Source organism: Hyperoodon ampullatus (genome assembly GCF_949752795.1).
Source record: "Hyperoodon ampullatus genome assembly, chromosome: 5".
Classification (NCBI taxonomy): domain Eukaryota; kingdom Metazoa; phylum Chordata; class Mammalia; order Artiodactyla; family Ziphiidae; genus Hyperoodon; species Hyperoodon ampullatus.
In genome coordinates, this window is record NC_136918.1 from 34,307,020 (window position 1) to 34,321,803 (window position 14,784).

At 36.9% G+C, this 14,784-nt stretch overlaps 1 protein-coding gene across 1 annotated transcript in view; it reads right to left on the bottom strand.

Moving 5' to 3' along the window:
- LRCH3 (leucine rich repeats and calponin homology domain containing 3) overlaps positions 1 to 14,784 on the bottom strand; it is a gene marked incomplete at both ends in the record, with an annotated part of 124,185 nt that overhangs the window by 20,069 nt on the left and 89,332 nt on the right. The window contains 6 exon segments of the mRNA XM_079704679.1: positions 97 to 168; positions 4,689 to 4,742; positions 6,635 to 6,648; positions 6,651 to 6,687; positions 10,331 to 10,480; positions 10,865 to 10,916. Coding sequence (XP_079560805.1) covers positions 97 to 168; positions 4,689 to 4,742; positions 6,635 to 6,648; positions 6,651 to 6,687; positions 10,331 to 10,480; positions 10,865 to 10,916 — 379 coding nt within the window.

Genomic DNA, 14,784 nt, shown 5'->3' on the forward strand with positions numbered 1-14,784 from the left:
TCAGACTGTTGTTAGACCAATCCATTGGGAAATTTAAGACCTCCCCTGCAAATCCCCTCCTCAAAGTTCCTGGTAAATTAAAATAACAAGATATACCTTAAGAGGCCTGAAGGCAGAAGAATGAGGCAGGGTAGCAGCACAGCCCACTTGATTCACACCTGACAGCGACTAAATTGCAAAAGAGAAAGAGAAGAAACAGAAGGCAGCATTTATGTTAGCAAAATGTCAGACAGGCAGGCAGACAGATCTTGTCAGTAAAATTAGAAAAGGAAAGGTCACTGACAAACTTTCAAATGGTTTACTAAGATATTGATAGGGCAGAAAGAGAATAGTTGGGGGAAAAAACCCTATAATTTATTAAACACAGTTTTCCACCTGTTTAATTCAAATTATTTCAATACCTCATACCACATTAATCAAGAAATGAAAGGCATGATTTATTAAACATGATTTTATATAGAAATAAAACTGAGTACATCAAACTTTTTTTAGGAAAATAGCCTTAGAAACAAATGAGTCCTGTGCTGTTCCTATGACAGGGGAAACAAATCCAGTCAAAGAGCTCATTTTAACTGATCAGAATTGGCATGAATAAGAGCAACATCTTTTCAATATTAATCCAAATTAGATTTATTATAATTCAGTTTAATGGCTTTGATGTGAGAAGGCAGGACATGAGGATTTTGCATCACACCTTAAGGATGAACCAGCATTTCATTTCTGCTTCTGTAAAAGTCTAAATGACCTCTGAGAAGTACAGTTTTCCTTTTCTTTGAATCCTTTATCCTTTCACCAGCCTACATAAAACTAGTTAGATATATTAGAGATATAATTAGAGACAGTAAGTGTTAGAATCTATTGTACAGAATTTTGATTACAGATAAAAGCTGCTCAAAACATGACAATTTTTTCATTTGGTGGGGAGTGGAAATCAGAGAAGACAGAACTTTCACAAAGGGCGTTGGGTAAGATTGTATCTATTAAAAATGTCAAAGGCTTAAAGATATTAAAGCCTTTATAAGTTAAATAATTTTTTAAAGTTTAAACTACAATCACAAATATCTGAATCATGGGATAAATGAACAAGAACACATGTGGTGTTTAGGAAAAGGTGAGTAGGATTGTCAATATAATAAATACAACTATATTTTTAATGAGTTGATAGATAGCAATGTCTTTTTTGTGTGTGCAAAAAAAAGCATGTAATACACACTGCAACATTATCTTAAGGCAGAAGAAAGTGAGGAAAGAAATGTACCAAAGAACAAGGCTGTGACAGCAGTCTTACATTGTATATGCCTTCACCTGTTTAGATTTCCTGGGCCTCCTAATGATCAAATGGACTTGAATTACTGTCAATCTCAAATATAAAAAGGCTAAAAGCCACTATGCTGGCAAAGAAGGAAAAGAGGATGGAAGGAAGAGGAAGTGAAATGAGCCTAGGTCCTTTCTAGTATCTAGAGATGGGATGTAGATACATATGGGACATATATGAAAGCAACAGAAGCCTGAAGGGCAATCCTAAGAGAATGTTAGTGTAACTGATATTAAACATTACCAACAGTTATTTCAAATCCCATATTTCAAGGTCTTTAAATCAAATCCAACATTTACTTGCTATATCATCAGAACTTCTTATCTTGAAACATTTTTTTTTGAGATTTTTTTTTCTGATTGTGATTTTATTATTTTTTTATTTTGGCCACACCACGCAGCTTGTGGGATCTCAGCTCCCGGACCAGGGATTGAACTGGGGCCACTGCAATGAAAAAGCCAAATCCTAACCGCTAGACCACCAGGGAACTCCCCTAATGAGCAATTATTAGATGTACAGAATACATCAGGAATTATTCACTCAGGAATTGTTTATTAAGCAACTAATATATCCCAGGAATTATGATAGGGATTGGGTGTACATAGATAAATGCAACAGAGAATATCCCTGTGCCCATGAAGCTTACAGTCTAGTGGTCTACTGGGGGTGGGGGAGGGGGAGATACAAAACTATTAATAAACACCCACCTAACAGTGCTATGAAGAAAAAAAAAAGCAGTGGAGACAAATTTGATTTGGGGGTAGGGGTGTTGCAGAAAAGCCTTTTTTTTTTTTTTTTTTTTTTTTTTTGCGGTACGCGGGCCTCTCACTGTCGTGGCCTCTCCTGTTGCGGAGCACAGGCTCCGCAGGCTCAGCGGCCATGGCTCACGGGCCCAGCCGCTCCGCAGCATGCAGGATCCTCCCGGACCGGGGAACGAACCCGTGTCCCCGGCATCGGCAGGTGGACTCGCAACCACTGCACCACCAGGGAAGCCCAGAAAAGCCATTTTAAGGGTGTGACATTTAAGCTGATACCAGATAGATCAGTAGGAATTAACCAAGGAGTATATGCAGGGAATGAGAGGCATTCCATGCAGAGGGAGCAGCATTTGCAAAGATCCTGAGGTGGGAAAGGGCTTGCCATATTTTCAGAGCTGAAAAAATGCTGATATAGCATGGCCCCAGAGATGAGAGATACATAGTACCCAGAGTACACAGGAGCTTATAGGCCACGTTAAGAAGTTTGGAACCCACTCTAAAGGGTTTGTAGGCTGTGTCAAGAAGTATATGGATTTTGGGACTTCCCTGGTGGTCCAGTGGTAAAGAATCTGCCTTCCAATGCAGGGGACACTAGTTCAATCCCTGGTCGGGGAACTAAGATCCCACATGCCGCGGGGCAACTAAACCTGCACGCCACAGCTACTGAGCTCACGCACCTCAACGAGAGAGCCTGTGTGCTGCAAACCACAGAGCCCACAGGCTCTGGAACCCACGCACCACAACTACAGAGCCCATGCGCCCTGGAGTCTGCGCGCCACAACTAGAGAAGAGAAAACGCTCACGCCACAACTAGAGAGAAGCCCACGTGCTGCAACTAAGACCCGACGCAGCCAAAAAAATAAATAAAATAAATAATAAATAAATCTAAAAAAAAAAGTATATGGACTTTATTCTACTATATGAAGTCACTGAAAAGTAGTTTTGAGAAGATCAGAGGTATGATTTACAAAATGACTCTTTTTGTAATACATGTTGGACACTATTTGGCATGCAAAAATATGTGAGACATGGTTCTTGTTTTATTTATTTATTTATTTTTTAATGCTTCTTGTTTTTAAAGGCTGTCTAATTTAGGCCAGACAGGAATACTGTTAAGTAAAATATAAGTGTATGTATTTTGAAAATGGCTGAAATTACAAATTTCACGCTAAGGGGATTTTATTGTTTTTCCAAATTCCACTTTTTCCTTGACAAAAATGCCTGGGCATTCAGCACTTACTATATGTGTTATTAAATCTCATCTTCAGTTTCCTAAAGTGTTTCAAAGTGTTTTCAATTACAGTATGGGAGACAATATAGCACAGTGTTCATGCACGTTCTCAAGTCACCTGGATCTAGATTTGAACACAGCCTTGTACTTACTAGCTGTGACCTTGGAGAAGTCACATTCTGGACAAAGCATTCTGTGCCTCAGTAATCATTTGTAAAATGGTGATAAGTTTAACCTTAACTCTTAAGGCTGCTGTGAGGAGTGAATGAGATAATTCTGGTAAAGTGTCTGGATCACCACAGGCTCTCAATATTCTTCTACATTAAATTATTATTTGCTTCTCATGCCAATTAACTTTGACTAAAACTCCAGAGGCTTATTTCTTTATAAGACTGCCAGTTAAAATGTGCTTTAGCCATCTTAAAGGAAATGATGATTACAGAACACAGAAATTCTGACAATGAAAGTTTATGTAATAGAAATCTCATGCTCAAGTATGCAGTTCATGCGGTAGTATGCACAATGGTGGTAGTCACTAGCTCCTAAGACAGGAATTGCTACAGACAATAGGCTTTTGAACTGCTAGTTTTCAATACGATGGTGAAAAAAATAACATAAAACATGATGGGAAAAGCAATTATGTACATGGTTAGAATTCTCTTGCAAAGCTGATAAAAGTAAGACTCTCAATAAAGCTCTGAAGTTATACTCATTTTCAGCTGATGAAACAGGCAATAAAAGTAAACCAGTATGTTTTAATGTATATTCTAAATTTGCATGTGTCCAATAAAATCAAATACAAAATTAAAAAAAAAAGTAAACCAATGTTAAAAATGATCAGTAGACAGCATTCCAAGTTAATGTTTCCCTGAGTTTAAGATATAAAATGGGTATGGAGGGATAATCTTGAGATCTAAAAGTTTGAGATTTTCAGTAGGTTAAAATAGATAATAAAAAAGGATGCCAAATATACATTTGTATAATTAGCATCATGAAGTAAGGGAACCATTCATCATACAGGTGACTTATAAGACAAAACAGCGATTAATAAAGTTCACCTGGAATTAGAAACATTTAAAAAACGAATGTATTATTCCCTCTCCTCCAAACACATATACAAAGCCAATATGGTTCTCAATGCAAGTGTTTTACTTTTGGAAACACTAACAAAGATATTTGAATCATATCTGCAGAACACTTGCAACACTGGGTAAATCATGAAAAGTAATGTAGGGAGACAGTTCTAGCTATTTGTAAAGCATTTAGTAATGATGTTCATCATGTTTTATGGTATTTAGATCAATTCAGAATGAAAAGTACAATAGCTATTCCCCAAATCTCTAGACACAGCAATGTAAAACTCCATTTTGTGCAAGGTTCTTACCACTAACAAGGCACTATCATCAGTGTGCTGAGACCTTCTGGATGGGAAGGGACACTGGAGAGGTGGAGAAAAATGAAGCAATGTCAAAAACAAGCTATGCACACACATGACGAGTTTCACAAATACACAAGCAAAGAGACATATTAACACATACTTGTGAAGATGCTGACATACAGGACCACATTCACAATCATTCAGAATTCATGCATTAAAATAGCTAATAAGTTGTTTCTGAGTAACGATTTTCTCCCAAAGAACTTAAACAACTGCAAGTATGATCTTATTGCATAAAAACTCTAAAGCAAGGAGGGGAATAGGAATTATTCTCTGTTCTGAGAAGAGAAAGCTGAAGATGTAGAAGTCACATTTGTGGTCATTTAGTGCGCTAGTGACAAATGCAAAACAATAAACCCAAGAGTCATGATTTCTAGTCTAGGCATCTCTTCATTACCTTTCTCAGACAAAACAAGGGTACAACTGGAAATTTTAAAACTATACATGTTATTTTCCTGAGGAGCTTTAGTTTTCAGATAATGAATTACTCCAGAATGACCAGTAAGAAGGAAATGTTGGGTAAAAAAGGAGGAGTGTATTAACTTATCAAACTTTGATTGTCAAAGGTTTGTACAGAGTTATTACCATGTGAAGAAAAGACAACTGAAAGTGCTTGAGTGAATCTTTCAGGTACTGTACCAATGCATAAGCTCTCAAAAAATAACCAAAAATAGTTATTATATGTCCAATAAGATTAAAAAACCTTTATAATGGGGCCTCCCTGGTGGCGCAGTGGTTGAGAGTCCGCCTGCCGATGCAGGGGATACGGGTTCGTGCCCCGGTCTGGGAGGATCCCATATGCCGCGGAGCGGCTGGGCCCGTGAGCCATGGCTGCTGGGCCTGCGCGTCCGGAGCCTGTGCTCCGCAGCGGGAGAGGCCGCAACAGTGAGAGGCCCGCGTACCACAAAAAAAAAAAAAAAAAAACCTTTATAATGGATAATTTAAAACATTTCAAACAATACATTTTACCATTCCAGAAACACTTGTGCTTTGAAAACACTGTGCTGAAGACTGATGCTTGTAAAGCCTCATGTGTTAGGTTTTCAAATAACTTATTTTACAAAAAGCAAAGTCAACACTCACGTGAAATAATGCCTTTATGCATTTTTTAAGGAAGTAATGATCATAAATTGAAAAAATAAGAAGGCAAAGATAAAGGAAAATAGCTAATGAAAAAGCCAAGTACAATAAAATATTCATTTAGTAATAAGCTTCATTTTAACAGGTCAAAATAGGTGCACAGATTTTTAAAAAAATAATGAATCATAAATTTTGTTTCAAAATGTAAATGTCACTAAACGTGCACACATGTTAAAACAATAAAATTTACAATCTAGTTTATTTTTTCTCTTTGCATAGGACATCATTATAATACAGAATCTAGGTGCATAGATTTTTAAAAGGTTAATAAACAATTAATTTTACATGTTACTTTGTAACAAAAATGTACTACTTAATATTATAAAACTAATGTGTACAAAGTATAATCAATAATATACACACTTAGGAAATGAGCACTGAAGCTGAAATACTATGTAGAGTTTTCTGTTTAATACCGACACCATTCACGTGTGCCAGATACAGCTCTCAGGACCATCTCTCATTACACAGTAGCTCTGAAAATGGATGAGGGAGATGATAACTCTGCTGGGGATGGGAGGAGGGAAATAATCTCCAGATGGATGTGTATAGATTTAAAAAACCCCAATCTATAGATTCTGATAAACTTCCTGGCCTGTGTCTTTTTCTCCCTAGTAAGGAGAATTTTGTGAGAGGAAAAAAGAAAATGGCAACATTTTGATCACTGAAAACATATGATAATCACATGCAAAACATTTCATTTTCATTGCAATAATAAAAAGTTCCAAAGAAAGGTGATTATATAAACTTACCTCACCGTCTAAGGGGGGGGGTGTTGTTTTTGTGGACTTTGTGACACTTTTTGCTATATAACCCCACACCTCCCAAAAAGGGGAAGCTGGTCAGAATCTAGAACACTGGGAATGAAAAATGCTATTTACTAAAATGATCACTCACATTAATCTCTGTATCTCTCGTGTATGGTATTTTTCTAGATTTACTGGTTAGAAGACGCTGCTCTTTCCCTTAAATAGCTTAAAATTTAAATGAGGAAAAGCAATAAGCTGACAAACAGTATTTTCCTGTGTCTATAAGCATCTATAAACAGAAATTTTTAAAAACTATGTTTTTATATGTACATGGATATAAACACATTCAGAGTAGTAATCTCTCACTAAAATCTCTCAATGAAATCACCCTCTCTTTCTTTAATGGCTTCAAGTATCACTCTAATGCTAACAGCTTTAGCTCTCTCCTATCAGCCAAATTCCAGGCTTGCATTTTCAAATGCCTGTGGAAACTCTCTACTTAGAAACCCCACTGTCATCTCCTGTTCAACATAACCAAAAAAACTCCTCAATTTCCCATACTAACTGGGTATTTCCCCCCAATTTGCTAATTTCTGTTATTATGTCAATTAATAATATCACAGTATCTGTATAGTGAGTGTTTTACCATGTGTTTTTATATACAGCATCTCAAGTGATTCTTCTTATTCTGTGAGATAAACAAACATCATAATCATATTCTTTTAAAGACGAGAAAATTGAGGATAGAGAGGTTATATGACATGTGCAAGGCTACAAAGTTAGTAAGTGGCATAACTGAGATCTGCACCTCTGCCTTCTGATCCCAAATCCAACATTCTTTCCACAAAGCTAACTCCCATTAAAACCATTCTTTTAGCCTCAAACCCTTGCTTTGGAACCTTTTTTTTTTCACTCATTTTCAGTGATTTATTCAACATTCACTACACATCTATTTATAAGATATAATGATGCTTCTTTTGAAATCTCTCTTACAGTTAATTTATAAAACCCTTTGTGGCAGTAGGGGGTGCAGCATACACCATACTAGTAAAAGTACTAGGTGAAGCCATAATAATTCTGAAATAGTTAATACTTAATAGTTAAACATTAAACATATGAGGAAAATAAAGGCACAGAATGGCTCAGTAACTTTCCAAAAGTCAAGCACATACCAAGTAGCAAAGCTGGATTCAAATTCAGATATTTCCGATTCTAAGCCCTTACCACAGGACAACACTGCCTTTCCTTAGGAAACTTAGAAATCATCTAGTCTTATGCCTTCATTCTGTACCCTAATCTAATTATTGCAATTACTCTCTATTTCATTTTCCTTCTTTCCTCATCTCTTTCTAACATATTCTAACATGAGTAGATTAGTTTTTCAGAAGTACCTTCCCTGTCTTTTCTCCTGCTTAAGAACTAAAATTGTTCTTTTCTGCCTAATTGTTCAAGATCAAACTCTAATTTGACATTTAATCAAGGCTATCTACAATGTAATTATCTCTTACTAGTTATATGACTTCTACAGAAGGCAAGCTAAATGAGTTAATTTAATTTATGTAAAATGCATAGAACAATACTTAGGACATAGTATATGTTAGCCATTATCATTTACTGAGAGTCAGTATAGCATTCTGGTCATAGACCAGGGTTTGGAGCCAGCCTGTCCTTTTTTTTTTTTCTTTCCAGTTTTATTGAGATGTAATTGACATACAGCAATGTATAAGTTTAAGGTGTAATAGCATAATGATCTGAGTTACATACATGATGAAATGATTACCACAATAAGTTTAGTGAACATCCACCATCTCATAAAGATAACAAAAGAAAAAGAAAAAAAATGATGAAATGATAAGAACTCTTAGGATTTACTATCTTAACAACTTTCACATTTAACACATATTTTGTACATTGCATCCCTAACTCTTATTTATCTTATAACTGGAAGTTTGTACCTTTTGGCCACCTTCAGCCAATTCTCCCTCCCTCATGCCCTGTCTCTGGTAACCACAATTCTGACCTCTTTTTCTATTAGCTTGTCTGTTTGTTTGTTTTTGAAGTATAACTGACCTACAACACTATGTTAGTTCCTGGTGCAAAAGACAGTGATTTGATATTTCTATATATTACAAAGTGATCACCATGATAAGTCTAGTTACCATCTGGACTTTTTTTTTTTAAAGAAACTGTTTATTTTCCATCAGCTTTATTTCTATTTTCTGTTCAGCCTGTCTTGATTAGAATCTTTGCTCTGCCACTTACTACCTGAGTATTTAACCTCAGGAAAATTGTTATCCTCCCTGAGCATCAGAGATCATCATCACAGACTTGATACATTTGAAAAAATATAAGAGAATTTATTATGTGTATGGTACTTAAAGAAGTTATACTTTGGCTAGAGTTATGAAACAAGAGAGAAAGCATTTAGAGGATGAGTGATTCATTTGTTCGATCATTCATTTAAAAAATATTTATTGAGCTTTACTAAGGGCTAAGACCTGCTTAAATCTAGGGATACAGCAGTGAATAAACATGACAGACATGGTCCCTGTCTTCATGGAGTTTACAGATAAATGGGAGAGACAGATATGTTATATATGTGTGTGTGTGTGTGTGTGTGCGCACGTGTGTGCATGCATTTTTTTGGCCACACCATGTGGCTTGTGGGATTTTAGTTCCCCGACCAGGGATCACACCCAGGCCCTTCGCAGTGAGAACGTGGAGTCCTAACCATTGGACCACCAGGTAATTCCTGGGAGAGACAGACATTAAACAAGCAAAAATATAAATAATTATTTAACTATAAAGAAAAAATTCCAAGGTGATTTCAGAACTAAAAGACTTAAGTAACACAGGCAAAATATTGAAACAGGTTTAGAGGCAACCATAGAGGCTGATTAAAAAAAGAAGTATTGGGCTTCCCTGGTGGCGCAGTGGTTGAGAGTCCGCCTGCCGATGCAGGGGACACAGGTTCATGCCCCGGTCCGGGAAGATCCCACATGCCCCGCGGAGCGGCTGGGCCTGTGAGCCATGGCCGCTGAGCCTGCACGTCTGGAGCCTGTGCTCCGCAACGGGAGAGGCCACAACAGTGAGAGGCTCGTGTACAGCCAAAAAAAAAAAAAAAAAAAAGAAGTATTAACAGGGGTTGTTAATTGAGTAGATGTGGAGAAAACAGAAAGTAAAGAATCAAAGATGACTAAAGTATTAAACCTGTGAGCCTTGCAAATTTTTGGTATTCCCTAGAGGTAAGGAAGTCAGTGATAGATTCAGATAACAATAGTTTATATTTGCATGGCACTTTACAGTTTACATATAGCATTTTCACTTTCTTGATGCACTAGAGATTTAGGAAATGGCAGCTGGACAGTAAAGTGATATGTCTAACGATAGGTAGTTAAGAGTAGAGACTATCACTGTCCTAAAAGGAAGATCAATCACTTCTGATTGTCCTCAAGCCTATCTACATAGGAGGACAATTAATCTAATCACAAGCAGGAGACTATTATACTATTTATTATACTATTTATTATTATATTATAATACTATACTATTATACTATTTACTTGAGAATTCTTATAATTAAGATATCAACTCTTTTTTTTAATTAAGACAATAAAACCTGACATCCTCAGAAAAACAAATAAGCACTTACTTCTAAGAAACTTTAGGAATATCATTCAATGAATCCAAAGGACTCACCTTAACAAAGTCCAGGACAGCATCTCTTTGAATCTGCTTGGTCCTTATTTTCTCCTCCTCATACTGTAGGGCAGCAAGTTGTGCCTCTCTCCGAGTACGTTCTATTAATTGTTCTCTTCTCCGATGAAGTTCCAAGTCTGCATGTGAAAACTAGAACAAAAGTATCATTTAGCATATGCAAGTAGCGATAAAGATCAACTTACCAATATTCTTTATCAGTTTGGGAAACTACTGCTGACCCAAGCAACTTTTACTTTGCAGTCACCTAGCATTTCTTCAGATGTGTTTATTGCTCATCTTTTCCCATCTTTGCACTGTGTTCTTACACGTATTATAAAGACTTATTTTCTGTCTGGTGTCTAAAAACACTGTTACCAGCATAGGGTGCACATATTATATTAACTGTACATTGAAGAGACAGGTAATGAAATTTATAGATATTTGGCAATTAACTGTAATTTAAGTATTATAAAAGAAGAAAACCATCTTAATTAAAAGAACCCCACAAACTAAAACCGAAAAAAATGTTTTTACCTGATTATGACTTGGTGATAGTGATAAGAGAGAAGATGGCTCAGCTGGAACCCTGACCCAAAAAAGAAAAAAAGGAAAGAAAAAACTCTTTGATAAGACAGATAGATAAAAGACAAGTGGAATTTTATTGTTAATGCAGCTTTCTATTAATCAGCAGGCAAACTGTCTGGTCAGCACTGAAAGACCAATTGCATTTTGTAAACTTGAGCCCAAGTCACTAAATTAAGCTACAGGAACACCTGATGTCTCCAACTCACATTTCATGTGATGATATCACTGATGAAGTTACAGATAGCTAACAACCGTCTATGTCAGCCAGTGCTGACAATACGGTTATTTGAGATCACTTGTCAAACAATATCGTTTCTTTACAGCACACTAAGTACTACAATCTTCTTTACTATCATGACTGAAACAAGATACATGTAAATGGAGATGGTTTATACACAAAGCCATTTTATCAGCAGAAATCTGGAATACTACAGAACCTGTAACTGTATGTTTAAAGCACTCCTACTCCCATTTTAATTGAAGAAGCAATTTTAACAACAAAAGTAAAGATTTTGTTGATTTTTATCTTTTAGAAAAACATGAAACCTGATTTGATGTTTAAAAAAACAGTAAAACTTGCTTCTCAGTTTTATCAGTGCTAACTCTTATACTTTGATATATATTCCCTGTTGTAATTCCTAAATTTTAAAAATATAATATGTAAGAAACCAAAAACTTAAGCTAGGGGCTTCCCTGGTGGCGCAGTGGTTGAGAGTCCGCCTGCCGATGCAGGGGACACGGGTTCGTGCCCCGGTCCGGGAAGATCCCACATGCCGCGGAGTGGCTAGGCCCGTGAGCCATGGCCGCTGAGCCTGCGCGTCCGGAGCAACTTAAGCTATTCTACTATACTCTTTCATGCCACATTTTTTTCTTTTTTTTTCTTTTTTTCTTTTTTTTTGCGGTATGCGGGCTTCTCACTGTTATGGCCTCTCCCGTTGCGGAGCACAGGCTCCGGACGCACAGGCTCAGCGGCCATGACTCAGGGGCCCAGCCACTCCGCGGCACGTGGGATCTTCCCGGACCGGGGCACGAACCCGTGTCCCCTGCATCGGCAGGCGGACTCTCAACCACTGCGCCATGAGGGAAGCCCCCACATTTTTTTCTTATATTGGTTCCAATTCTTTGAAGTTTTCACAAAATTCTTTTAAAAAAATTTCAGCCATTAAAAAAACTTTTGACAGAATAAATTATGTTTATAATTTTTAAAAGGAACAGAATAAATAACTACCAAATAAATTACTTAATAACTTCCTATACAAGGTTTAAAATAAGGTTAAAGCTAGGGAAAAACTTCCTTAACTTTCTACTAATCCTTGTCAACCTTTACCCTAGCACTCCTAATCAGTGCATCCTCAGTCACAAGTCTGACAACATAAGAGGAGGAGAGTGGGTTGGTAGGGTAAGACTTTTAACTGGGATATAACCAATAATGAGAGATGAGTGACTCCAGTACTATATACTAGTCTGAGAGAGGAATAACTGGCATTAACTGCAAATTTGTCCCAAACTACTAATTTCACTGTTAACATTTCCTATAGCTTTTATTGGCTATCTGTAGATAAACTACACCAAAAACCCCAGAAAGGACCATGTAAACCCATCTCAAGTGGGTTTATGTGCCCTGATTTGAACACTATGTTTTAATAATGCTTTTCAAGCAAAACCTTTTAATATACACCTTCTTTCTAATCCCATTTCTTTACTCTCTTTTTATACCAAAACCTCTTTAAAAAGCTGGTTAAGTCCATTGTTTCTACTTCATTTCATCCCATTTTATTTTGAACCCACACCAATCTGGATCTGTCCTCACAACTTCACTGAAAACTGCTCTCTTCAAGTCTGAGGCTTTACATGTCCAAATCCAATAGTTTTTAGCCCTCACCTTACTGAACCTACCAGCAGTATGTGTGACACTGCTTATCTCTCTCCACATGTCTTGAGACGCTCTCTTCACTTAGCCTCTGGGACACCACCCTCTCCTATCCCCATGACCTTTCCTGCTTAAGTCTCTTTTGCTGGTTGTTTAAGCCCTAATTCTCTCCCCTTTACTCCAAACTTATGTATCTACCTACTTACTTGATAACTCCACTTGAATGTCTAGCAGGCACCTCAAGTAGAACATAACCACAACTTAATTCTCATCTCACAGTCCAAACCTGTTCTGCCTTGATAACACTCTTCAGTGTTCCTTGAACATACCAAGCATGTTCCTCTATTAGGGCCTCTGCCTAGACTGTTCCTCCCCTAGACAGCCAGAGTGCTTGATCCCTCTATTTTTTAGGTTTCTATCAAAATATTATTACCTCATAAAATTGCTCTCACTCTCCCCCCGCTCTACTCTTTTACCCTGCTTTATTTTTCTTTATAGCACTTCGCATTTCCTGACAAATACTTGTTGCATATATTTGTCTACATCCATTAAAAGATTAGCTTTATGACATCAGGGACCTAGAACACAGCCAGACGGCTGCAGTGCTCAAGAAATATTGTTTAAATGAATGGCAGTGGCATCTTCCCCTCAAAAAGAATGGGATCCTGAAAAAAAATTACAGGTAACTATATGCCTTTTTAAATCTTGAACTTATTTGAGCAGAGTAAACTGGCAGACTCTGAACTGCCCTTCCGCTTGTCTTTGTTCATAAAACCACATTTAATATGAGTAGCTTTTCTACTTTTGTCTACCTAACATGAAACTAAAAATTTCCAGGTATTACTCAACTGTTCTTTAATTCTATACTGCTTCTAATAGAAATTAATGAACTTCCCAGGACCTAGCCTGACATTAGCATCTCTCCTGAACTAAAATGCCAATCAAATTATAAGTGAGCCCTTAAAAATTTTTTTGATATATAAAATGAATGATAATTTTGTTAGTTTTAACTTCAGATTTATTTAATCCATCTTAGCAAGCAACTATAAAACACTTACCGATTTATCATAATACTTTTAATGTATCCCCCTACCTTTACTATCCCCCAGGCACGTAGTGTCTGTGTTTGTGTGTGGGAGGGGTAGGTAGGAAGAAATGTACATGGTGGGTGATGGGAGGGGAGGAGAATTAGGAGAAACGAAGAGGTAAGCAACTTTTCAGCAATGACTAACGAGCAAGTAGCAATATGTATACTGACTCAAGTCCTCTCAGTCTTTGTAACTAGAGGACTGATCAACGTTGTTGGTTAACATATTACTCAGGTTACAGACAAGTCTTGTGAGCCTGAGAGCTGCCAGTCATTCGGAGGTGATTTTGTTTTTCTAGGTTCTAATTCATGGTTCCATTTGAATGCAAGCTCTAGGAGGACAGGAACTTTCAGAGTTCACAGCTATTTCCCAATACCTAAAAAAGTACTTAGCACAAAGAAGATATTTAGCACATATCTAACGAAAACAAATGAAGTATGTATTGATCTTAGAGCTTAACTGTTAGACTTAACTGATTATTGGGATAAAGTATGGGGTTCTTATCCAAAGACTGTATTAAGGTCTTATGCTTTGAGACACCCAACTAAAAGTAATCATTGATTCACTTTCTAGCACTGTGGCAGAATAGATACTCCAAATGACTCTTCCAATGGAAACAAAAAAAACTGTTCAATAAAGTAATCTTCTAAAATGTGTTGCTAAAGTGTCATAAAAATAAACAATCCACAGATTCTAAAAAGAAGTAAAAATAGCAACTATGGATTAAGGTTTGGTAGGCAGACTTTTGGCCCCCATGATCTCCACTCTGGTGTTACTCTAATAAATATGTTACACATCAGAAAGGACTTTGCAGATGAAATTAAGGTTACTAATTGGTTGACCTCATCCAGGTGGGCCTAATATAATCATACAATTCCTTAAAACCAGAAGAGGAGGCAGGAGAGTTTGTG